At 36.9% G+C, this 27,053-nt stretch overlaps 1 protein-coding gene across 1 annotated transcript; it reads left to right on the forward strand.

The window, feature by feature from the left end:
• The first annotated feature begins 22,055 nt into the window (after positions 1-22,055).
• LOC124369552 lies at positions 22,056-24,432 on the forward strand. The gene is made up of 3 exons (XM_046827580.1): positions 22,056-22,179; positions 23,720-23,968; positions 24,293-24,432. The coding sequence occupies exons 1-3, from the start codon at positions 22,056-22,058 to the stop codon at positions 24,430-24,432; spliced, it is 513 nt and encodes a 170-aa protein (XP_046683536.1).
• Positions 24,433-27,053: the final 2,621 nt, after the last annotated feature.

Raw genomic sequence — 27,053 nt, forward strand, 5'->3', positions numbered from 1 at the left:
CTATATCTAGTCTCGCATTCATATATGTATCGTCCCTTCACTGGGAACGTTTCAGAACATAATAAATTCTACAATTTCAAAAATTTAGATTTTTTAAATACGGTAAACAAAATTTACAAACAAGTATTTAGTCTCACATTTGTTTAGTGACATAAAATAGTTAAATAGATTAAATAATGATACAAAAATGCTGTTTTAAAATGAAATAAAATACCTGATGTACTTAATACATTTAACATATTTCTTGCAAGGCCTTGTGGTAATTCAAGTGTATTGTTTTATATATATTTTTAGAAATTGTTTAATGGTCACATTATTGCATCACATAATTACCAATAACAAACCGTTTAGGAACAAACATTAATGATTTGGCAGTGACCGACAGAAATTGATAATGATGGAGCCGTTATTATTAGTTCATTCATAGTTGTACTAATTTTTGCTTTTCATTTAAACCTTTTATGGCAGTCTGAGACGATCCAGTACCTGACATTTAACTGAAATTAAAACGTATTTTGTACTTTACATGACTGTTATGTACGTAATAAAAAAGATTTTTGAATTATTAATAATATAGATTTGGATATTGATGAGTATTATTTTACTCTTTAGTACATTAAGTGGCTGGCTATTCTGATAGGCTAACTCAACGAGTCTTCGCTGAAAACCTTTCACACGATTATTATTGTACTTAAGTTGTTGTAATATACTTAATCTAAGACGACAAGTTATGCTTACACATCCAACACCTAAGAGTACTTCTATTTAATTATTAGCAATGCAATAAAAATTTATTATAAAAGTACGAGTGATTGAATGCTGGGTTAGTATAACGGAATGCTGCCAGTAGTTACAGAAAATGTAGCTTGTCAATCTAATAAATCCCTCTTTGATATGAATTCCAATGTGATTGATAAGAAAACCAATACCCGGGATTGTTATGAAGCTGTCCCAAATGTATATGCAGTGTATGCCAGACACGTGTCGAAAAAAAGACTTCTGCTTTATGCAAAATTTCAAGCATATAGCTCACTCATTATATGTCTTAAGCACAGAAAGACAGACAAACATATTGAAAAAAAACTTTTACATCCTCCTGCAGACAAACGATAAGTTGCGTTAGTCTACTAAATGGTAAGCTACAATGACGCTTAGCCAAATCCCATAGATGAGCATATACCTGTAAAATCTTAGACCTCATTCTTGTCTGTGTGAAAATGATTTTTAGAGAATAAATTTAAAGTCCACTGATGAAATTGTTCTCGATATACCTTTCCACGTGATGCATTCACATTTTTTTAGGTTAGCCTTCATAGCAATGTTTAAGTAATACAAGTCTACTCGTCAAATAAAGTTTCCAAAAAAGTGTTTTTTATGTATTGGGATGGTTAACCTACAAATTATGTTAAATAGACGTAATATGATTGCACTCAGACATACAGGTAGAAATTAATTCTTCTACTTACTGGTCTGCTGGTCTACTTACTGAGAAAAAGCCTAGTAATCACCACACATGAGTACTTTATTATACTTATCACAATCTCTTACTGGACGGTACTCCTCGTCTTAGAATTTAGGATTTACCTGGTAACTGGTCATTCAAAAAATTCAGTTGGGCCAGTTAAGTCACCGGTAGTTCCAAGTGGAATAAAGGACGAGAACGTCATATTGAAGTTACATATTTATTTATTTATTTATTTCCAACGGTTCCACCATTTATACATGAGTTTACTTAACTAAGGATAAACTAATCAAGATGGCATACAATGACTAATAACTGTGGTAACAACAATCCTAGTAATACAAAAGTCATGGACATACAAAAGTGAATTCAATAATACATCATATAACATAACAAAAATAACATAACAAAACTAGTAATGATAACAGACAACACAAGGAAGACATTATGCAATAATTTATAACAATACACAGCAATCATACCAAATAACGCAGGAGCAACTAGCAAAGAGAAACAGAACAATGTAACAATTATGATAATAAATAATAACTTAACAATGAGATGAATATGTAACAGTATAAAAATGATAAAAGTATATGTAACAGAATTTTAAATACTGAAGATGGGGGTGTAATGTGCCTGTGTGTGTGTGTGTGTGTGTGTGTGTGTGTGTGTGTGTGTGTGTGTGTGTGTGTGCGTGTGTGTGTGTGTGTGTGTGTGTGTGTGTGTGTGTGTGTGTGTGTGGTGTGTGTGTGTGTGTGTGTGTGTGTGTGTGTGTGTGTGTGTGTGTGTGTGTGTGTGTGTGTGTGTGTGTACAGTATCGGTGAAGAAGTCAATATGGGTAGCTTGGCTCCCCAAACGCAGAAGTCTATTAACTCCATGGTGAGCAGCGTAATTTGTACGTTGATATCCTCTGAGAAAAACAGACCTCGATCTAGTGCCTCTAGGTATCAGGATATTAATGTCTGACAGAAGTGAGGGACAGTCCAGCAATCCACTGACAAGTCTGTGCAGGAAGACGAGATCGGTACATTTTCTTCTGTCATGAAGGGGTTGTAGTCCAAACATCTCCTCGATTTCCGCTACCGGAGTATCCCGGTAGGTGTATCCTAGCCTCACTCCGAGAAGTCTAACAAAGCGCACCTGCAGTTTGTCAAGAAGTTCGATATGACCTGATTGATATGGTGACCAGATGACTGAGCAGTACTCCAGCAGAGGACGAACTAAAGACTTGAATAGTATGACAAGGGTGTAGGGACGTCTGAAATCTTTGGTAGCTCTGACCACAAAACCAAGCATTGAGGAAGCCTTGTTGTAAATGTATATGAGGTGTTCATAAGGGCCAAGAGAAGGTGTCATAATAACTCCAAGGTCCTTAATTTTTTCCACAGCTTCGAGGGAGGATCCGTTGATATTGTAGCCAAAAGTCCTTATGGCATTGCTTCTGGTGTAAGAGACAATGAAACATTTCGACACATTTAGAGCCATTGCATTTGCACCGCACGAGTGGTTAATTCCATCCAGGGAATTCTGGAGGTCAAGCTGATCTTGTAAAGAAGTTACCGTGCTGAAAATCTTAATGTCATCTGCAAATAATAGCAGCTTGGATGAGATCACACTAGCTATATCATTAATAAATAAGCAAAAGAGCAGTGGGCCCAAGTGTGATCCCTGAGGGACTCTTGACGGAACCAAGAAGGGTCTAGATGCATTGCCATCACACTTCATAACGAGAGAGCGATCACAGAGGTAGCTCTTCATCCACTGTAGCAGAGGTCCCCAAATTCCATAACCTTCAAGCTTAGCGACAAGTAGACTGTGGTTAATCCTGTCAAACGCCTTACTAAAATCAAGGTAAAGGCAATCCACCTGGCCTCATTCATTCAAGAGTTATGAAAACTTGATATTATATATTCCTGGAATATCAACAGATTAGTTGTAGTTGAGCGGCCCTTTAAAAACCCATGCTGCTCCAAGCAAATGCGATTTTTGAGCTGGAAGTATATGCTATCCAGTATGATACTTTCAAAGACCTTGGCCAGAGTGGACTGTATTACTATTGGTCGGTAGTTTCTAACGTCTCCTCTACTACCAGACTTAAACACCGGAATGACAAAACTCCGCTTCAAAGCTGATGGGAAAATCCCCGATGCAAGTAGGCACCTGAAGAGAATAGTTAAGTGAGCAGCAAGTACCAGGGCGCAGAACTTTAAAACAACAGGAGGAATGCCATCAGGGCCAGCACTTGCGGATCTGCAAGAAAAATACTAAAATGTTCTAGACCACTCGGTGGAAACAATTCACAGATCAGATTTTCGTGTCAAATACTTCTCTGATCGAACCTTCATCATGTGTACGCAGGATCGACCGCGCTGTGCAGTGTGAGGTGGTGCACAATGTTTGCAAGGATCCACGGTGAGTGGAAACCTCTTTATTAAACCTCAGAAATACCATCCAGGTTTTACGAAGTCGACAACTTGTGTTTACGAGCGGAGGCTGATAGATGAATACCGAGACTTAGAGTGTCAGCCCCTTCATTGGCATGACCCAATCGAGACCCAAAACAAATTCACACCCTTGGCCACCGTACCTGAAGTCGATGAGACTGATTTTTCAAAAACAACAAGTGGATTTAAAACAGGGAAGAAAAAGAAGGAGAGAAACCCCGCAAAAAAACTAAACTTCAGACCATACTTCAAGAACGACAGGCGAAGGCGGTTGAGCATCATCAAGAGGAGCAGCCTACAATGTCTTTACCCAGTCAGACTGTATTATTGAGGGGAGCAGCCATGCACGTAATCTGTCCGGTCACGTTCAGCAACGTGTGGAGCTGTCTACGAGTGGGCGAGGCATCTATAAACCTTCAACGGGGATTTTAAATGCGAAATCCGGCGAAATCCCCGCCACCAGCTGGGAGCCGCTGTGTTATACTCGCCGTTCTAATGATATTGCAACCGGTAAGTCCCAGGACACCTACAGAACATCCCAGGCATCTGGAGCAGCGAATCGTAGCCCGCCTCGGCACGGCCCGGGGGGTTTATTCCGTATACGACCTCACAGTCGACCATGTAGTGAACCAGCAAACCAGCCTGCGGTAACCAGGCAAACAGATTCAGATCGGACTGTTGGTGGGAAGTCTGGAGTAATTGTGTCATTTGCCCCTGTCTAATTCCCTTCCCTCTCCTGTAAACTATATTGTAGAATTTAAATCTCCACAAATATTGCAGTTATCACCAATCTCCATCCCCTACCCATCACATGAAGAAGGAATGGGGATGAGTCCTGTGTAGACGCGTGTGTTATCGGCTCCGTGTTTAAATCTAATATTATAAAGGTTTATTTAGACATTCTTTGTTTAAACTTATACTAATCTAATCCTGGGTATTTGCATTGCACTTGTGTGAAAATACCTTTTATTTAATTTTAGTGGTTTTGCGACAAATCGTATAAGTATTATATGATTAACTCACCAACGGCAGGTAGAACCCGTCAGAGGTTAGCTGATAAGGCCGAGCGATCGATATCTGCACCGACCGTTGACCGCTCCAGCGATAAGCCGACTCTAGCGACCATCGAGATGTCTAAAAACATTGATATCACAGTTATTGAAGAGTGTGTCCACAAGGTGTTATTAAAGGACGATGTGTTCGGTAAACTTGTTGACAAGCTGGCCGAGCATATTAAAATATCGGTCTAAGCGGCGATTGCGGACACTTTTAGAGCGTACACCGACGAACTCACCCGCCTAAATGGACAAGTGGCATCGCTGACCGAACAATATCAGGTCAGCGACTTCGAACAATATCAGCGTCGGTCCTGCCTTCGGGTGTTTGGGGTACCTGAGACGACCGGAGAGGACAAAGATCAGCTGGTCATCGATATCTGCCAGAAGAAGCTTGGTGTTCGCCATCAGGAGGCTGATATCTGCCGCTCCCACCGGATTGGCGCAAAGTCCAAACCACAACCTGATGGGACCGTGAAGCACCGACCGATTATCGTGCGCTTCAAAGCTATCGGGATCGTCGGAAGGTCTTCGGTGAGAAGAAGAAGCTACAGGGGTCTGGAATCATAATCAGGGAGGATCTGACAAAAGCCCGTCTGGACGTCTACAGGAGAGCCGTCGCTATTTTCGGACTGAAGAAGACGTGGACTCTGGATGGGAGAACAATGTACATAGACCAGGAAGGACGGAGATGCAGCGCCATCAGGATAGAAGATCTGCCGGCTGCCCCAACAACCACAGAGACTTCGCACTTACAATAAAGTATAGTAATAATAATAATAATAATTATAAATATTTTATTGCAATTGACATTTACAATTAAATGTATGCAACCGTCACTTGATTTTTTTTACCTAAAATTTTCCATTCAATCTTACATCGAGGTCCCATTCAAACTTACAATGTTTTCATTCACTCTCTCATTCATTCGAATTATTCCACTCTCATCCGGTGGTCAGTGTGTTTGTAGCGCGTTCTCCCAGTCGTGTGTCATAAACTCGTCTGTGTCGTAAAAGGCTTCTGCGATCAATATTTTTTTGAGATGAGCTTTGAATGCCTTGAGCATTGGGACACTTTTAATTGAGTTTGGTAGCCTGTTGACCAGATGAACTCCTACCTATGAGGGCAAACGTTTATGGACTACCGTTCTGTGTCTCCCAGTTCGGTAGTCCTCCCTTCCTCTAGTTTCATAGGAGTGAATTTCACTTCCTCTTATATGATCGCACTTTGACCTAAAGAAAAGACAAGTTTCTAAAATATAGAGGGAAGGTAAGGTCAAGATTTTTAAATTTTTGGAAGCTGGTCTGCACGACTCTCTCCTATGTAGTTTATCGATTATCCGAACAGCCCTTTTCTGCAGAGTGAAAATTCGTTTAATGTTAGCGGCTGAGCATCCTCCCCACAAGACCAATCCGTAGGAAAGGTGTGGATAGATTACTCCGAAGTATGCCGTCATCAGTACCTGAGTTGGGCAATACTTCGACAGTTGTTTTAAAACATAAACGCCTGAGGCTAGTTTGGCACAGACATTGTCTACATGAGAATTCCAAGTCAGACCTCGGTCGAGGTGAATTCCAAGGAATTTTGTCGTGCAGACTTCCTCAACCTCACTTTCATCCAACATGACTGTGGGAGTGGAAGTTGAGTCTGCCTGTCGTAGGCTGAAGTGGATAAAAGATGATTTTGTCGGGTTTGTTTTTAAGTTTAGCTCATTGAAATTTTGGATTACGTTGTTGAGTTCTATGAACGTATTTTTTTCTAACTGTGTTTTCGACTTGGAGCTAAAGCAGAGAGTCGTGTCATCTGCGTACTGGACTATTCGTCCATGTTGTAAAGATGACCCAACGTCGTTGGCGTAAATCAAAAAAAGTAAAGGACTTAGTATGGATCCCTGAGGGACTCCATAGCGAAGCTCTCTTTCCATCGATTTGACGTCTGAAATTGTTACAAATTGTTGCCTATCACTAAGATATGATTCGAGCCAGGCGTGTGGCACTCCTCGTATCCCGTAATGCTCTAGTTTGTGAAGCAGGATGTCATGATCAACACAGTCGAAAGCTTTCAGATAAGTCAAGGAAAACACTTAGTGTTGTACTTCGACTTTCTATTTCCTCTACTATCATCTCGACTAGACAAGCGACTGCGTCTATGGTCGATTTTCCGCTTCGGAACCCGAATTGGTTTGCTGATAGTAGGTTTTGCCTTTCCAAGAAATCTCCGATTCTCATGAGAAAAGCCTTTTCAAAAATCTTGCTAAAGGCCTGTAATATTGAAATTGGGCGATAATTTTGAAAAGAAAAAGGGTCGCCTCTCTTAAAAATTGGCGTTACTTTTGCCGTTTTTAGAGAAGAGGGAAAGGTCCCTGAGTTGAAAGAGAGGTTAATCAAGTGTTCAAGTGGCCTCAACAAGTGCTTAGAGCATTGTTTCAGAAGCCACGTTGAGACATGATTGGAGTCGTTCGATTTTTTCGTTGAAAAATTCCTAATAACCCGGGCAATTTCCTCTTCTGATACCGGGGCAAGAGCCATGGAGGCTGCTGGGCTCGGCACTAAGGTGAGAAGAGGCTGACTACTAGGCGAGCGGAGGCCTTGGTCAGCCCCTACCGAAGCAAAGTAACTGTTAAATGCGTATGCAACCCTTAAAGGGTCTTTGACTTTCTCGTTGTCAATTTGTAGCTCTATTTGTTTGTTTGTTTGAATTTTGTTGTTGATTATGGTCCAGGCAGTTTTTGAAACGTTCTTCGACGTGAGCAATGCTTTATTGACATCGTAAGCTTTCGCAGCTTTGATGACTTTTCTATATATACGTTTGTAATTTTTGAAAAAGATTTTGAACTCTTCATTAGTAGTGTGCTTCTTGATTTCGGAGTAAAATAATAATTTTGCTCTCGAGACCAGGATACCTTTGGTAATCCATTGGCACTTCTGTTGCTTCGGTTTTTGTTTAACTGTTTTAAGGGGACAGCTCACGTCTAAATGGAATTTGAAAGTCTCTTCGAATTTCTTGAACTGTACATCAACAGGATCCTTAAAATTTAGAAAACTCCAACTTTCTTGCGAAAGCAGATAGTTAAGGAGCGTTATGTTTGTGGGCCTGGTGTCTCTAATTGTTTTTTTGATAACTGGATCCATCTTTGGCTCATGATCACTAATAGTAACCTGTTGGCCGTAGTGATCAGATATGGCGGTGTTGATCACCTTCACCCTTACGTCAGTCATATTCGTAACATCGTTGTCAATGGCCGTTGCTGAATGGTGGGTGACTCTCGTTGGCGAGTTCACCGACCAATCAAGACCAAACGACCTGAGTAAGTCGTCAAACCGTTTTACCATGGGGCTGTTTACGTCTAAAACGTCTATGTTGAAGTCACCCATAATAATGAAGTACTGACTTTTTCTAGTCAGATTTGACAACAGTTATTCAAATTTGGAAAAAAAGAGGTTTCGTTTCCACTGGGAGCTCGATACAATCCGATGATTGTAAGGTGTAGTCGGGTCATTTGGAGTTTTACCGCGGTAATTTCGAAATCTGTGTCAGTAGAAGCAGTGAGTATGTCAGAAATGTAAGATAGATTGTTGTTTACGAGGATTGCTGTGCCTCCTCCTTTGGTGGAGGCCCGGCAGTGGGAGTTAGCCAACTGATAATTTTGAATTTGGAACTGGTTGATATTGCCGTTGTTGAACCCGTGTTCGGTAACAACAAGCACGTCGGGATTGAGTTCCTCGCACATGAGAGTTAGCTCATCCCGCTTGTTCGTGGCCATTTGTGCATTTTGATGCATTATTGTCACTTTTTTGTCAGATATGTTTTTCAGATTTTGAATTTTTGAGGTTTTGTTTTTGTTGGCTAGTTTTGTGTCATGGTTGAGAGTGGATTCCCTAAAAAAGTATTTATGTCATTTGTCTGTAATGAGTTAGTCTGTCGTGTAGGTGAGGCAGCTGTGTTGGTTTTCACGGCGTCTGCAAAGGTCTCGTGAGGCAGTGTTCTCGGTGAATCTTGGGTCGGAGGAGACTCACAATCAGCAGCAGGCTCGGGACCGCGAGGTGGAGTCCGGACCCTGGGCGCTGCCGGAGCCGGGGGGCGACGTGGTAGAGACATACCGGCCAGCCCTCTCACTATGGCGTCAGCAAGCAGAATCTTTCCGGAAGCTCTCAGGTGAAGTCCGTGCTGTGTGAAATGGTTGCGTCTTAAGTGTCTGATGTCAACAAGCTCCGCACCCTTGTAGCGAACACACAGCTCTTCTAGGTAGTGATTTACAAGGGATACGGCGTCATGAATGTGGCTGGAGGGAGGCAGATCGTGTCTATGAGGCAAAGGCGTTACCAGAATCCTGGAGGTCTGCTCGTGCTGTTTTATGATTTCCTCGAAGTGTTGGAAAATGTCGGTCTGTCTTCCTGCAGTCACATCATTTGTCCCCGCAAGCAGCACAAGGCATCCCTGTGGGTCCGGTGGTGGGATGGAGGTGGAGGAGACAGTGAGAAGGCCGTCTCCCGGCCTGCAGACCCCGTTGACTCTGGTCCGGTGAGATGTTCTCTCGGAGATGAGAGGCGCCAGGTGACGGGCATGACTGTCTCCTACCACTGACACGTTAAGGAATGGGATTTTTGTTGGGTAAATTGTAGATTTTGTTGTAGATTTTTTTTTTGTTGGGTAAATTATAGTTTCATAATACAGCCCTAGGATCTAAAATTTACTGGACATTAACAGGTACGTTCGATGAAGTTGAATAAAAGACTGATTTATTTATATAAAATTATAACTTTTCTCTTTTTTTTCTGTTCAACAATGTACTTTTTACCAATAGAATATTTTTAGTTATTTTTTTTACTTACTTTTGCAACAATTAAAAGAATTATATATTTTATTTAAGTTATTTAGTTATTTATCTTACACAACTATCGTTTAAACTGTTGTCATTTCAGTTAAGTTAGATTCGTTTATATGCAGTTTTATTTTTCTATGACAAGATTTCTTTTCTCTTTTATAATTTGATATATAAGACAATTAATTGATATTAAATTCTTTGCATTAATCTTAAAAATGGCCAGGTTAATATACACTTTAGTATAAACCAGCATAAGAAGTAGAACTTTTGAATACGTTTGTTGCCTAAGCAATACTTTATAATTACCTTTTCATATTTAAATTGTATTTATGCTTTACTATTAGATTCCAAGTGTGTTTTTGATTGTGTATGTATATGGATAAAATGTACTTTAACAAGTGTAAACCATGAGTGTTAGTTTTATTTTTGAGCAAAGGGGCTGAATTTTTCAATGACAATGATACATTTGACGTACAAAAATGAATTGATTGTGTTTGAGTATTGTATGTGTGTGTGTGTGTGCGCGCTATTCTGTCCTCTGGGGTCTGCTCCTCGCTGGCTCGTCGCTGCGTCGTGGGCTGAGGGGCCAGTATGACTGACCCTCACAGTGATGGTTGTAACACGGTGATGGCTCCTTCCTCTCCCTCCACAGCTGACATTCTCTCTGCCGCCGCGATCCCTATCCAAAACATCTCAAAATTGGTCACATAAATTCCCAATCCCTTCTAGGACATATTGATGAGGTCAATTCAATATTCCGGTATAAATATTAATAGGTAATAGGACTTAATAGGTATTTCAGAGACTTGGCTTAAGCCCGGTAGTTTTGTCTCATGAAGTAGCGCTCCCTGGTTTTTTCACTCTTGCGGAATGACAGGATTAATTAAAAAAAGGGCGGTGGAGTTGCGGTTTATGTGCGGGTGGGTTTGAAAATACAAAGTTTTATATTGTTCACCTTCTGAGTATTCAGCTAAGCCTGAATTTATGCTAGTTGAAATTTTATTTCCAGGTTATGAGCACCTCCTGTTAGGGATCTGCTACCGGCCCTCCGAAGGTAGGATTCGTGGTCGATTTCGAAAAATGCTCTCTTGCACTACATGCCGACCTACACTCGTGTCTTGGTGATGGGGGACCTGAACACAGACCTTCTAATGACTAGACGCACTATGACTACAATCAACTGACTACTATGTTTGACTCGAGCAATTTGACTATACTGCTATTGAATCCCACACATCACACTGCTACTTCCCATACCCTACTCGACCTTATGGTGGTCAGTGATCCTTCCGAGGTCCTCCTTTATGGGCAGCTTCCAGTCCCTGGCATCTCACATCATGACCTCATAATACTGTGTTCTAAAAACTAGTGGTTAAACTCCTAGTGTTAAGTCTTTGTTTATAACCTACAGAGATTTATAAAATATTGATGAATGTTCTTTTGCTTGTGATGTTGAAAAATACGCCTTGGGAATCCATTACCCACCTTGAAACAGTCGATGAAATGGTTGACAGGTTTAATTCCTTTGTTCTGGGTCTATATGATAAGCACGCTCCATTAATTTTAGGCATGGGCAAGCAGAAAACGGATATTCACTGCAATATACCATTAAACGAACTTAATGATTTTTTTTTATTACTGCATCACAATCAACTAATCCAAATGCTATTGAATCATTTCTGCAAGAACTAGACAACCAACCTCCACACCCATCTTCCCATATGAGAAATTCACTTTTCAACTCTCCAGGTTGACACTCTACGAGCTATAAACAGGATTAAAATAATATAAAAGGCCACCGGAACTGATAAAATATCTATTAAGATGCCGAAAAAGGTCCTTTATGCCGTGCTTCCTGTGGTGACTGTTATATATAACAAATCTTTAACCACTGAGTTTTTCCTGAACATTGGAAGTCTGCCCTTATCCGTCCAACAAATAAAATGTCTTCTCCCACTGAAGCAAAAGATTTCAGGCCAATCAGCATTCTCCCTGCTCTTTCAAAGGGTTTGGAAAGAATAGTGCACTGTCAAATTTTCAATATTCCCTAAAAGAAAATAATATTTTGAACAAGTTTAAATCAGGATTTCGATCAAATCATAGCACTGAAACGGCGCTTCTCAGTGTTACTGATGACATTCGCCAAGCGATGGATAGAAGTCAGTGCACTATTATGGCAATGTTTGATTTCTCCAAGGCATTTGACTGTGTTATATTCGGTTTGTTGTTGAGAAAGCTTTGTGCTTTAGGATTTTCCGAGGTTAGTATTACCTGGATTAAATCTTATCACTCAAATCGGCGGCAGTGTGTAAGTGTAGCTGACACAGTATCTGACTACAGGATACTCACTGGTTCAATACTGGGACCTCTTTTATTTATACTCTACGTAACTGACATTTGTACAGTACTTAAATTCAATAGATATCACATGTACGCTGACGATTTACAAATTTACGCCCCACTGTGGGGTCCGTGATGTACAAACGACAATACGCAACATAAACTTTGACATTCAAAAACTTGTGCAATGAACAACGAAACACGGACGGAAGCTTACCGAAAACAAAACCCAAACGATTATCATCTCTCACTCACGACTATAGAACTATAGAGACACAAATAATATGCCCAAAATTACTGTAAACAACGTTTCTCTTCCGTACTGTGACAAAGTGAAAAATTTGGGTCTAACTTTGAACACAACTCTTGGATGGTGTGATGCTGTTTTGCTTCAGTTCACTCACTAAAGAGGATGCAGCACTTCCACGTGGGAAACTTTTACTGGTAAAAAACACAGATTTTTTCCTCATTTTTCATATTGTAACTCTATAATCAATGATATGACTGTGGATCTGGCTAACAAATTTGCAGCGATGCCAAATTACTGTTTACGTTTTTGTATTTGATCTAAGACGTGACAACCATATAACGCATATCTATATTCAAAATTCCATTCTAAAATTGGCAGATACAAGATTATTAAAAATTATTATTTTGGTGGATTCTAGTCTTAACTGTGGAGAGCCTATATATCTGGCTGACAAATTCAAATTGATTTCTGAAACAAGCGCAAGAGAGACAAGAATGGCCTGATCAATTCTTCTTATTCCCCGCCACCGAACCTTAACTTACAACAATCATATTTGTCGTTACTGCTTGTCGAGCTTTGGAATTCCCTTCCTAACCATATTAAGTCAGTTGGGAGTCGAAACCGGTTTGCAGCCTTACTGAAAGCTAAATTGCTAGAAACTATGTCAGCGATGGGTTAGTTGGAGTAGGTTTTTGAGGACGGGTAGGGTGCTAGTGAATGTGTGTATGAATTTATTGTATGAATGTATGTGTACTAAATTCTTAAAGATACCTTTATTATATAATTTTGTTTTATTTTAAATGTAGTAGTTTTATTTTACTTAAGTTCTATATTATTATATTAGGGTTAATTGTAAGACAGGGCCTTATGGCCCTAAATTCGCCCTTTTGTATATATAATACAAATAAAGTCATTTGAATTTGAATCACATTACTCTCCCTCTCCCATTCACGTATATATGGTCGTGAAACTTGAGACTTACGTTGACACAATAGCCATCAACGAAATTGAAAATGAAAACGGACGACGCCCTACCGACCCAAAAAACTAAATTTTTTAGGCAGGTTTGGAGAAACTTTGGATCCAGTTTTAAATTTAAAAATACACCAAACTCAAAAATTTGCTAATTATCAAAAGTTTTCACATTTTAATTTAATTGAAAAAATTTATATTGGTTTATCTAAACTCCTAATGTACAACGAATAATTACATGCGCTAATAATAATGTGATGTGAGCTCAATCCGGACGTGTTTTTTGTCTCGAAGCACGGTTTCAGATTAAAAAAAATCTTTTTATTTAATTCAAAATTTTTGGCAAAATGAATAGGCATTACATTTTTGTCGAACACATCTTAAAGGGGGTGGTGTGGCAAATTTTTTCAAAAACACCATTGAAGATAGAAGCATTTAAAATCAATCACATTACCGATCTAGACTTTGAAGCCAGTAGTATCAAGATCCTATCTAACACTTTAAAAACATAAGAATCGTATGGTTGAATAAATAACCCAATGGATGTGCCGATTCTTTTTGTACGAAACTTAATAAATCTTATAAATTATTTTTACTAAAACTCAATTAAATTTACTACAATTGGTGATCTAAATACCACCTTGTTGATCCCACTAACCTCTCCGATCCAGCGGCTGCGGGATGTTTATGATCATTTAATCTAAATTGGTCCATGAACTCCTATGACGAATACTACCATCTGTAATGTTGTTACAAACAACCACAGCGTCATGGTTTCTGTCTTTAATACTGTTATCTCCGTTCACTTAGTGCCAGAGATACATGGATGTAAAATAAAAACTGAAACATCATCTTCGAAATTACAAGAGGTCTCTATTTTCACAACACTTTCCATTCAGACAAATTATTAAAATGGAAAACTAGAACTTTTGAAACAGCTTTGATAATATCAATGATATGTATCAAGCTTTTAATGACAGTTTCACTTATTATTTAGACGTTTCGTGTCTTTTTTCAAAAACCAAAAGCTATTTTAGACAACAATAATTCCTGGTTAACTAAAGGGATTGTCACTTCCATAGAAAATCTAAAATTGTAACACTCAATATTTGTCCAAACACAAAATGGAAATGGAAATTCTTAAAACACTGTATAGACTATATCTAAGGATCTATATAACTCATTGGAGCTGATAACGCTCATGTCGTCAATTGAGCCCTGAGAAATTGTAAAAGCTGTTCTAAAACTTTTTGGAAAATAATCTATGAATCGGAACAAAAATCAGGCTTGAACGATTAATGACCAGTTATAGTTTGCCAACAAATTCAATCATTATTTTTCTTCTGCATCCTCAACTAATTCCCGATTTCATGCAACTCGCATTAGGGCACCGGTTGCATCCATGTCTCTGGCCCCTGTGTACTGTGAAGGAGGTAGCCCGTGTCGTACAGAGGCTGAACTCTTGTGATATTAACGGGATAGTGTGGTTACTCAAACGTTACTTCTGCCAAATGTTGAGGCCACTCGCAAAATTGATGTTTTCATTTCTGCAAATTCTCGATGTCAACTTAAAAAAAACTAAGGTCATTCCGTTTTTTTTAAATAGATGATTCTTGCATAACTAGCAATTATCGTCTAACTTCAATTCTGCCAGTATTCAGTAAAATTTTGGTAAAATTTTTCTATAAAAGACTTGAAAGCTTTATAAAAAGAAATGAAATTATAAATCCTGAGCAATTTGGCTTGAGGGAATAAGATAAAAAATTGACGCTGTAAACAATCTTTTGAATAATGTTAATGGTGGCTTGAAAAGGCGAGAACAAGTGCTCAGCATATTTCTTGGCCTATTTAACGCATTTGACTGTGTGCATCATGAAACACCGTTGTACCAATTACAAAAATGTTGGAAACCTAAGTCTGTCAAACGTGTGGCCTGCTTCTTATCTTAAGAATCGACTGCAATGCGTACAGATTTCGATTGTCATTTCTAGTAAAATAAAAATGGCCCACGTTGTCCCTCAGGGTTCTATTCTTGGGTCTATTCTGTTTTAGATTACGTCTTCAAACTCAACTCAGTGATCCAGCAGCATCGTGATCTGATTCATTATGCCGACGACACGTGCATTCTGTATTTTACTGACATGAATTTCAAAACGTACCAATCAAAATTAATTGTTATCAGTTTCTGCTTAAAACCGCGGGAATTTGCAAAGCAACCGGCTGTATTTGTGGATGATGTAAGAGCAAACTAGATCCACTAAACTCCTGGGATGTAAATTGATCGAGGTCTGACCTGGAACGATCACGTTGATGATATATGTACCAGAGTTACATCTGGCACATTTGCCTAGCGAAGTCTAGCAAGATACTGTTTTCCTGAAGTCGTCTTCTCGACGGCATACTTTGGCCTCATATATCCGCACTTTGCGTATTCAAAATATTATGGGGGCTGTGTCAATCACAAGATAGGACGCATTTTCAGACTTTAAAAAATTCGATTCGAATTATTGTAAAGTTGAATTACAAAGAGTTGTCAAGGGATTCTTTTAGGGAGGTGATGACATTGCCTGTCTCTATATGTTTGACGTGATCCTCTACTGCCAATCGAAGTACGCTTTGGTTCGGAACAGGGACTTTCATCAGTGTGGAACTAGAAGCAAGGACAACTTTAGAGTAAATAACAATAGAGTGGTAGCTCAGCACTGAACCGCATCAGGTCGGCGCGGGGTCAGTTTAATCAACGAGCTCCCTGAAAGTGTAAAAAAGGCAAAAAATCCAAACCCGTTCTAAACTTGTCTCTAAACTTGTTCTAAAAGGCTTATTGAAATCAAAAAGATATTATTCGCTGGAAGGGTTTATGATGAGTAGCCGGGATATCTAAGAGTATATATGAAATTATCAAAATTTATAAGCTTATATATATATATATATATATATAAACCAAAGACAGTGTGAATGAGCGAAATATAAGTCTAGCTGTGTGTGAATGTGTAGAGTGTTTGCTGTTTGAATATTCATATATTGAGGACTGCTATGCAATGTAATATATTGTCAAAAATCAACAAAAGATTATTATTATTATGTGATGAATTAGATTTTTCTGTCCATCTACTTTATTCCAATTCTTGTGGGTCTATTTTAAATCTTTTCCAAAATATTTAACAGTTCCGTGACATTTTGGATACTCTGTATATAAATGAATAAATATCAATTTATTCATATTTCTTTAAAAAAAATACCTACTAATATTATGATGAATGTAATAATGTAAATTAAATTGTAATATTAAAGTAAATTTTGTAACATTAAAGTAGGTACTTTATGTGATTTTCAAAATATTATTTAAGTTAATCACAGCCTAAAATGCCTAACAAACATAAAATGTAGAATTTTGATACTACTACAGAAGCTAAAATTAATTAGGCACTGTTACATTTTCCTGTTTATTTTTTATAGGTAGACACGAATATTTTTCATGCTAACATGACATATAAATTTAGCCTACATTAACTCTATTTAGAAGATTATTTATTCCTAATGCAGCTTTTAGCAGCAAGGAATCCTTCGTGTTTTAAACTTCTTATCGATGTAGAATTATTTAGAAATGAAATTTATTTTAGAACTCGTTATTCTTGTATCCTACATTTATAAGTTTTATATAAATTACTCTATGTAATTCATGTTTTCCCTTGCATGTATTTCAATTAAATTGCTTTTCTAATTTATATACAGTTATATACGAATTAATATTAAAACAATTTATAGTAATAATTATATAAATAAAAACTATAACAAAAATACATTACTATAATGGAAACACGATGAATCGTTTTACATACACACGCTCCTTTTTAATAATATCCCACATGTAATGAATGAAGTAATTTTTTATGTGCACTTAAAGATTACACATAATTTATGCTTACAAACAGATATGTTATAATATGCAGAAAATATTATATCAAAACATATTATGAGTACCTATGTCACTAGTCAAAATTTCTTTGGAAATATTCCACTTGTAGACAAAAGTTACAATACAACCATCACTGTAAAAAACCTACTTTTAATGCATACTGTCAAATATATTTATGGTATATTATCATTGAATAAAAATTAATATACTTACGATTTAATTATGTTATTGAACCACTGTGATACAGAATGCCTTGTCCTGTTGTTGCCTTTGCAGACTCCACTTTTTATCACAAATCCGATTCGACACTAAACCGATGTTACAGTACAGTTTATGTATTGTTTCGACGATATTCTAATTTGACACTACACTCGAGAAGTCTTTAATTCAATAATTTTAGACACTAAACACGAAAAATACGTTTGAACACTAAGGAAATTCGGCACTATTATACACCTCCCCCTTATATTTCTCCGTAAAGTTATAAAATGTATTATCACTGTCCTCAGGAAGGTTATTTCAAAGAGCTGTACCTTAAAAATAAAAAATAAAACGCAAACAAGAATTAAAATTAGAGTTCAAAAATCACATAAAAACTATTAACAATTAAGTAGTTAAGAAGCTGGTGGATTAGTTTAGTAATTGTTGTTTTTAATCGTAAAAGTATTTAAACATTATTATTACAAGATTTTCGATACTGTTCAATACTGCAGTGACACTCCAGGCAACGAAAATAACTCACTAAGGATATCTCACCTTAGTATTGAAACACTAAAAATACGAGCCAGTAATATCCAACGTGTAACTAAAACATAGTTCAGAGGATAGAGTACAAAAGAGAGGTAACCTTAACTGAATACTACCGAGGGAGGGCGCCCGTGCGACTGAATATGTTACTTGTTACTATAGACAACTAGGCGCGTACTGCTTCGGTAGTTCGAAACCGAAGATAGCCGAGAGGTACCGAAATTTAACGAAGTGTTGTCCAGTAGCACATGCATTCAAACACTTGCTTACAGTAACTTAATGATCAAGTTCTGTTAAAACTATTCATTTTTCTATTTATTTATCTTTATTCCTTAACTATTACTTTTTTTTATTTATACTTGTAAATTATCAAACCGAGTAATGAAATACGATTGGGATGGCTCACAATGCAGTTAGCTAAGAAGCCAGTTATAATGTAATCATAGTATAATTATTTACTTCCCATATGATACTAAATACAAATCATTCAAACCATGTATTTAATTCTTGTTGGATCAGATTTTATAACAAAATCAGTTCTTTATTCATGACTTAAGAATATGTCGATTTGACGCAGGTAAACCTGAAGGTTCTTATAGTTATATACACCGATGATTGCAAGGCTATCTATTGGGTTATATATCATAGCACATAAATAATTCATAACACGACATGTAAAATATTATTATACGTTGATCAGTGCAGAACCTCAAATATTTTTCTAATACAAAATTTTATTCAATACAAAAATAAACGTTGTCAGAATTTACTGTATATACAGAAATAAAATAATTGATTTTTTTAAATACAATCTTATACTACTTCGTGCAACGTAAAAATGTACTTTATTCTTTCACAAAACACACTTTACAAGTACAATAAATCAAACTTTTAGAAAATGACTCAACATTAATTGTTTCTTCCTCGAACTAGTATAACTTATATGAATAGAGAAAATTAACTAAAATAATGATAACTATAATTATTATGCCTTTTTATGTGTAGGGAACATATTCTAATCAATACTTATTAATTATATGTTGAAGATTGTATTACTAAGTTCGTCAATAGAAGAGGTCCTTCTTAAATTACATAGTATTCGTTAAAGTAAATATAAAAATCATTGACAGGAAAGTCAGTTTTGTGACATTGTTTTGCTATTAAAATGTATTATGAATAATAGCAATGAATCGTATCTTATAAATAAACAAAAACAAAACATTACAGCAATCTCATTAGAACTTTTGCATATAATACTAGCTCACATTTATTTATATTCAAAACTAAACTATGAACGATTACACCCTTACCCGTATGTAATAGCGAGATTACATTTAATCCCAGTATTTTGGATGTTAAAGAGAAATACTTTAATGAAAATTTATTATTTGGAAATTTATTACTACATTTAAACTCAATTGTATATACTGTATTGACGCAATCAAAATAATTTTTAATTACAATAAAAAATTATACAAATAAAAATATATTGATTAAAAATATATAAAATAATGTTATATATAATTATTTAGTAAATATTACATTACTCACTCTTAGTGGAGTTATGTTTATAATTTAATCATATTTTATGAAATACACGTGTATAGAGATTCTCATATATTTACGATTTGTACCTCATCGGAAACAAATCATGTGTATGGAAATGAGGTGCAAGGCAAAGGTTAAGAAAATGAGGTCCGCATACTTGGTCCCCAGACAAGAAGGGTTAATACATGGGTGATCAATTAATCCACAGTCACAGTATGGTTTCGAAAGAGTCATCTAGATCAAACTGTTAAAAACGCCCACCACGTTCGTTACAAATCTGACAGACATGGAGGTTTTAGTGATTGATACCGTCTAGTCAAATAAACAAAAATAAGATACACAAGGCGAGACAACACGTGGGTTCTACAGCAAGGAATCCTAGTGCGAGAAATCTCATAGCGAGAAATCCCATGACGAGGAATCTCATGACGGGGAATCTCATCATGACGAGGAATCTCATGACGAGGAATCTCATGGCGAGAAATCTCATGACGAGGAATCTCATGGCGAGGAATCTCATGACGAGGAATCTCATGGCGAGGAATCTCATTGCGAGGAATCTCATGGCAGGTGTCTCACAACGAAGAATCCCATAGTGAAGAATGTCATAGGTCGGCGTCCCATAGCAAGGGGCCTATTGTAAAAAATAATATCCAATAACCGATTTCATAAGGGTTTACAAATAATTTAATAACACGTTTAAATATTAACTTAGAACTCTCAATTTTTGGTATGTTGTTCTTCAAGAGACATTCAACTAAGGTATGAGAATTTATTTGCGGTCATTACATTTGGAATACTGATGAGTTAAAGTGGAGAAAGCATAAATTTCAAACAGAAAAACCTTGTTTTTTCCATATTTTTGGTAACAATAATTCACAATAACACATACATTTTATTTTTACTCGAATACAAGGGTGAATACCACACAATCAGTAAAAAATGTTACAAGAATTTTGGAGGTAATATAGGTGTATATTTCAATGTGGTAGACGTTTGAAGTTATATGTGTAGTGTGTGAGTGAGGTCGCCGGGACACGGCTCTGTTAGAAATCTTCTGAAAAAAACTATGGCTGTAGGAATCTTTCGTGAGATGACTCACTATGAGACTGATTGCAGTTAGACTCCTAGCTATGGAACTGATTTTTCCCTTAAGAAAGAAAATTGGTGGGGAGAATAAGAATTGAGGGCAAGGCTAGATTAGCTTTGTCAACTTGGGGAGTTTCTCTCTTATGGGAGGGAAATTGTTTACTCGTGGAATGAGGACGAGCTACTATGGTGTAAATATTATTACATTTCCTGATATTTAGTGCAGTTTCTTTGTTGAACAACTTAATTTACCCATAATAAATTTTATTCATCCCTAATAAAAATCAATTTGGATTTTTATTGTGATAAGTTCTTGTTCTTTGTCTCCATTTTGATGAAACGTCTTATTTTTATCTGGTCTGGGATATTAGTATTAGCTTGATACATGTATGTAAGATATGTAATTTAATCTAATTCAGGTGCGACGATCTGCGAACCACTAAGTGGACTGGAGTATTGCTAATATTTCGCAAGTTGAGCAAGCGTATATGAGGAAGGTGGTGCCTACACTACCTTAGTAACCGTAAAGGTTGGCGGGTTCCTTTGTTAAGCGGAGGAAAGCAAGATGTCTTTCAACAAAACCGAACCACTAAGTGTACTGGAGTATTGCTAATATTTCGCAAGGTGAGCAAACGTATATGAGGAAGATGGTGCCTACACTACCTTAGTAAGCGCCAAGGTTGGCGGCTCCCTTTGTAAAGCGGAGGAAGGCAAGTTGACTTTCAACCAAACCGAACGCTTATTCTTACAATTAATTTGTTATATTTAATCCCGTAAGTCCTAATAAGTTTCTTGAACCAAGTGTTTATATGAAATTTATATATATACAGATTTTGTGATACTTTCCTTAACATGTACAGAGTTTGTAAAGTTTCTAGTTAATGGAATTTTCTTATTAAGGATATCTTAGCGTCGAGAATCTATCCCAAAGTAATATCGCTTGCGAACATATCGGCGTATACTACTGCGCAATTCAAATTATATCGCTCATTTATTTTGGTAATTGCACAGTCGCAAGGAGTATATTAAGACATAAAGCAGACTGCTGTAACGTCATAAAGTTATAGTAACCCGTTTAGTTGCACAACCGGGCCTAGCTGCAGTTCGTGCCGCGAGGTGAGCCAACCGTAGGCTCGATGCACACTTGCGTATTTGCAAGTAGCGTGCACGCCGCGGGCAAGCTGCGTATGACCGCCGGCGGTTTAGCAGTAGTGAGTTGTTAGTTAGGTAGTGCACACTCGAGCGGAGCCGCAGCGTGCACGCGACTAACAAGCGACTTGCAAGCAGCGTGAGCTCGGAAGGACGCCACTACTGCTACGCCGCGGCGTGCACGCGGCTTGCACAACAAGTCTGGCGACTTGGTAGTCTTTGCTAGGCAATCAGCGAGTACACATTGACCGCGCGATGGATATCAACGTCGATACTGAACTGTTTATTGCTGCTGTCAAAAACCAGCCTGTCATATGGGATACGACATCAGAACATTACCATGACAGGATTAAAAAGAGAGGAGCCTGGTTCATCGTTTGTAAGGAGTTCTTCGAGGGATTTAATGAGAAATCCGACAAATAAAAAACTGAAATAGATAAGTTTTACAAATTTATCCTTAAAAAATTTAATGTACAAAAACTTATGTCATATTTATGGTTTGGATCAATATTCTATTTTTACAGTTTTCTACAGAAATATCAAAATTGGGCTGGGCGCCGAGCAGTTAATATGGTGGCACTAGGGTTAAACAGATAAAGTGACTATTTATCCCATCGTGGTATTTGTTCATGCCACGTAAGGCAGGTCTTAATGTAATATACACGTACACCGTAAGCTGTTGTAATTAGTTTATTTATGAATATGCTAATGCTAAATTTACAAAGTGAAGACTTAACAAAATATTTTTCAAAAATATTAGTTACCCCTTATAAAAACAGGGATACATAAAAAAACCCCTTATGTAAACTTATATGTACATATCTTGCCATGGTAGACTTCCAACACTGCTAACAAAATAATCTGCTAAAACGTTTCTTCTAGCATTTAGTGATTTACCCCTTTGTACAGCCGGAACATCATTGTTTATATCAAACACGCCTTGCAAGCTTAATGTGTCTTCAAAAATGACACCATCTCTCTGACGCACAAAATTATGAAGCACGCAACAACACTTGACAATGAGTATTGTCAGACTCAAGTCAACATTCATGGGTCTGTGAAATATTCTCCATTTATTGGTGAGAATGCCGAATGCGCATTCCACAAAACGTCTACCTCGACAAAGACGATAATTGAAAACCCGCTTCTTGTGAGAAAGAGAAGTACCAGTAAATGGTCTCATGATGTGTTCAGACAGACTAAATGCCTCATCACCAAGGAAAGTGAAAGGCATTACTGGTTCCGCTGTATCAGGCAGACTAGGTCTTCCTTTCGGAATGCAAGCTCCATTGTTATTCAACAAAATGTTTAATTTAGACTTTTCAAATATTGTGCTGTCTGATTTCCGTCCACAACATCCAACGTCAACGTAACTGAACTGGTAGTAAGCATCACCTACAACAAATAGTACTATCGAGTGAAAATTTTTGCAGTTGAAAAATTGTGATCCAGATAAGTCTGGTTTCACGATACGTACGTGCTTCCCATCTAACGCGCCCAAGCAATTTGGGAAATTCACCTCCTTTTGAAATCCTTCGGCAGTTACCAACCATCTTTGCTCTGAGAGTTCCGGAATACACTATTTCACCAAGACTTTCCACACTGCCCCACACATTTTCTGACAATTTTGCAAATCGTTGAGTGTCCAAGCCTGTACTGATAGTGAAGGTCAATCATTGTGCACCCACTGCCTAAGTATCTGAAAATAAAAGAAACCGTATCAATTATGAAAACCCCAAATTATATATCGCATGATTAAAACTAACAATCTGAGTAGCCATAATACTATTTTTCAAAAGTATAATGACATTTTCAGTATAGGGTAATATAGTCTAAGGAATTTTAAAACACCAATGTATAAACACAGGGCCCCTAACGAACCAAATGTAATTGTATTTTTTTTATTGTGTTTGTTTTAGGCAAAAAGCTAATGAAGCGCTGGAAGAATATTATCGACAACTACAAGAAAACAGAGAGAAAGAAAGATAAATCTGGACAGGGAGCTTTGTCCGGAAGACGTTATCTGTATGCACGACAGCTGTCTTTTCTACAACAGATAATAGAAGCGGTACCAACTGAAAACAGCATAGTGGAGGAGGAGGAAAATGAAAATGACAATAACGATGACAGTATTTCTCCACACAAAAATTCTTCTGACCAAGCGACAAGTGAGACACCTACAGATGATCCTTCAGATAATTTAGAAAAAATACCAGCAGTTAAACGACGGAAAATAATTGAAAAAACCTTAATTAAGTTTATGAATAAGGCACCAACTCCTACTGTAGAAGTACCTGATGATGACAAGTCATTTTTTGATTCCATCATTCCTGCCGTTAAAAGTCTGTCCCTGGATCACAAACTGGAATTTAGATGTGAAGTCATGAAATTGATAAGTCGTTATAGATTACTTAAGCGTACAGGAGCCTATCAAAATCATCCACCATTTTCTGCAGCTCCAACAAGTTGTTCTTCTATATCTCATTTGTCAGGTACAGGATATGGCAGCAATCCATCTGGTTCTCCGTCAGGTCCCTCTTACACCACACTTTCACCTTACGGGTCTTCGTCAGTGAACTCAAATTATGGAGACTCCATGGACATTTTTGGTAGCGATTATTCAACAAATTAGCCTCGATAGAATATTTACAGGCTAACTCATTTGTAAAACATGTTGTAAGTAAGTGCAGTATTATTTAGTTTAACAAATACTAAATTTTTGTTTTTACAATTTTCAATAAAAGAAATATTTCTTCACGATTCTACCAATTTATGTCCATTCATTTTTAAGTCCCTTAAGTTATATATTTTTACCAGGAAATGCGTAGTAGTTCTCCATTTTCCATTTATACATCAATAAAGTGTGACAACTTAATTAAAAGTAATTTCACTTATAAAATGAATTGAATAGTTCCGAATTGAATAGCAGACGACGTAGACTCTTTATCAATCTATTGCTTTAGCTTATCGAGTTACATGACAGTATTACTACTCCAGTTTGAATAGTATATTCAATAAAATGCTTGGTTCTACAATCGCCTATTAAATTAAGTCTTTCTTAAAAAACAACAATGTTAATTTTGAAATAAAAAGTAGTTTTTGAACATTTTCTGTTTAGAGTAATTTGTAGCTTAAAATGACAGTTACACATATTTTAATCATACGGTAATGCAGTACAACCTGTCACATCCGATATTATATTATATGCCTAAAACATCATAAACGTAAATAAAAGACTTAAAACCAACAACCGTTAGCTATTTCAGGCCTCTAACAGGTATTTTTAGATGGTCTGGTGATGTACGGATTTATTCACACCCGGATCGGTCTGTCGCCACGTTGATCCGGATGTGACAGGTCGTGCTGTAGTTGTTATAATATTTATTGTTATGCTTACCTGAGAGTAACAGCTAACATTTCAATAGGAGGTATTGATAGTCTGCATCTAGTATTTGTATCTAGTATCTTTACTTTTGATTGTGTCGTTTAGTTTTGCTTCAAGTTCATCAAATGATACTACACTCATCCTAAAATAATTGAAAAATTTTTTCTCATCTCGACGAAGATCTTGGAAAAGCGTAACAAACGCCTCTTTTAACAAACGAGCACTAACTAAGGGATGCACCCACATACTTCGCTTTTTGTCATTGTATAAATAATCATACACAGCAAACGCAAATGCAACACGTTGTCTGTGACCATCCATGCTGCTTGGGAGGTGCAAAGAGACTGAAGACGCCGAAAAACCGCTGTAGTGGAAAAAAAACAAGCCAAGCGCACGCAGCTTGCCCGCGGCGTGCACGCTACTTGCAAATACGCAAGTGTGCATCGAGCCTACCTAACGGAGAAATACCGAACTAAAATACACACAGTTCCTCCCATCACTGGTAGGTGGTGCGTGCATTGGCCTGTACTTAAACATATGCTAATTAAAGAAATATTCCACACAAATAAATCTAGTTACTGGTGACTTATTAAATACTAATAAGTTTATAAGATTATACTATTATTTATGCTCCGCGCCATTTATAATTCGCGAGAAATACACGGTATATGATAACCCACATGAAATTTTAAAATAGTAAAACTGCAATATTGTTCCAAAATAATTATATTACTATATTAATTATTAGAAGAATTGTTAAATTTCACTTAACTTTAAGTTGTTAGTAATACAAAGAAAAAGTAATGCATTAATTTTAAAATGCAAATTCAAATTCCACAAATAATTTAGTTTTAGCTGACACTTTAATTACTAGAATACAGCATTATTTATGCTTATATATATATGTATGCACCATGCCATTTATAAAGCACGAGAAATACACGGTATATAATAACCCACATGAAATTTTAAAATAGTAAAACTGCAATGCTGTTCCGAAATAATTACATCACTATATTAATTTTTCATTAGAAGAATTGATAAATTTTACTTAATATAATAACCTACATGAAAATTAAAAAATCGAAAAACCGCTGTACTATTTTAGTAGAACTACATCATTATAATAATAGTTCATTACAAAAATTAATGAATTTTACATAAATTAAATTTATTAGTAGAATATTAACAGTGTAAATATACAAACGCAAAGGTAATGAATTTATTTTACAATTCAAATGTAAAATACCCCTCAGCGTATTTCAAGCACCCTACCTTTTGGAGAAATACTGAACTAAATACACAGTTCCTATTATCACTGGTAGATGGTGCATCACTACCATCACAAAAATAGTAAATCCGCAATACTGTTCCAAAATAATTACATCACTATATCAATTGTACACTTCAAAAATTGATAAATTTTACTTAACCCTATTAGTGCCAGATAGTTTTTAAAAGTTCTTTCGAAAATGCCAGGCCAATTTTGCAAGTCCGTGTTGCTACATTCACTTCAATGCTTTATTGCATAAAAGACGATTTAAATTGCACCCCAATCATCATAACATGTAAAAATTAAAATTTTGCATTCATCAATAAAGTGGCTCTCATTCAGACTTACAGTTTTTAATTCACCCAAATTCTCATTTATTACATAATTTTCCCACTCTAATCACATGGGCAGCCAATCAGGGGTCCCGCAATCGTTTGCCATGAACTCTGCACTATAAAAAGCTTTCGAGATCAGCGTGGTTATCAGATGAGTTTTAAATGCCTTAGGCATTGTAGCATTTTTATATAATTTGACAATTTGTTGACGAACTGAACTCATGCCTGCGAAGGCAATCGTCCATAAGCTACCGTCCTGT

Source organism: Homalodisca vitripennis, chromosome X (genome assembly GCF_021130785.1).
Source record: "Homalodisca vitripennis isolate AUS2020 chromosome X, UT_GWSS_2.1, whole genome shotgun sequence".
NCBI classification, from domain to species: Eukaryota; Metazoa; Arthropoda; class Insecta; order Hemiptera; family Cicadellidae; genus Homalodisca; species Homalodisca vitripennis.

What these genes read in the sequence shown, in the direction of transcription:
- LOC124369552 (XM_046827580.1), top strand. Translation starts at nt 22,056, where the DNA reads ATGGATATCAACGTCGATACTGAACTGTTTATTGCTGCTGTCAAAAAC. An exon ending in AGGAGCCTGGTTCATCGTTT is followed by an intron (nt 22,180 to 23,719) that starts GTAAGGAGTTCT and finishes TGTTTGTTTTAG; the next exon opens with GCAAAAAGCTAATGAAGCGC. An exon ending in TTCTTCTGACCAAGCGACAA is followed by an intron (nt 23,969 to 24,292) that starts GTGAGACACCTA and finishes CTCATTTGTCAG; the next exon opens with GTACAGGATATGGCAGCAAT.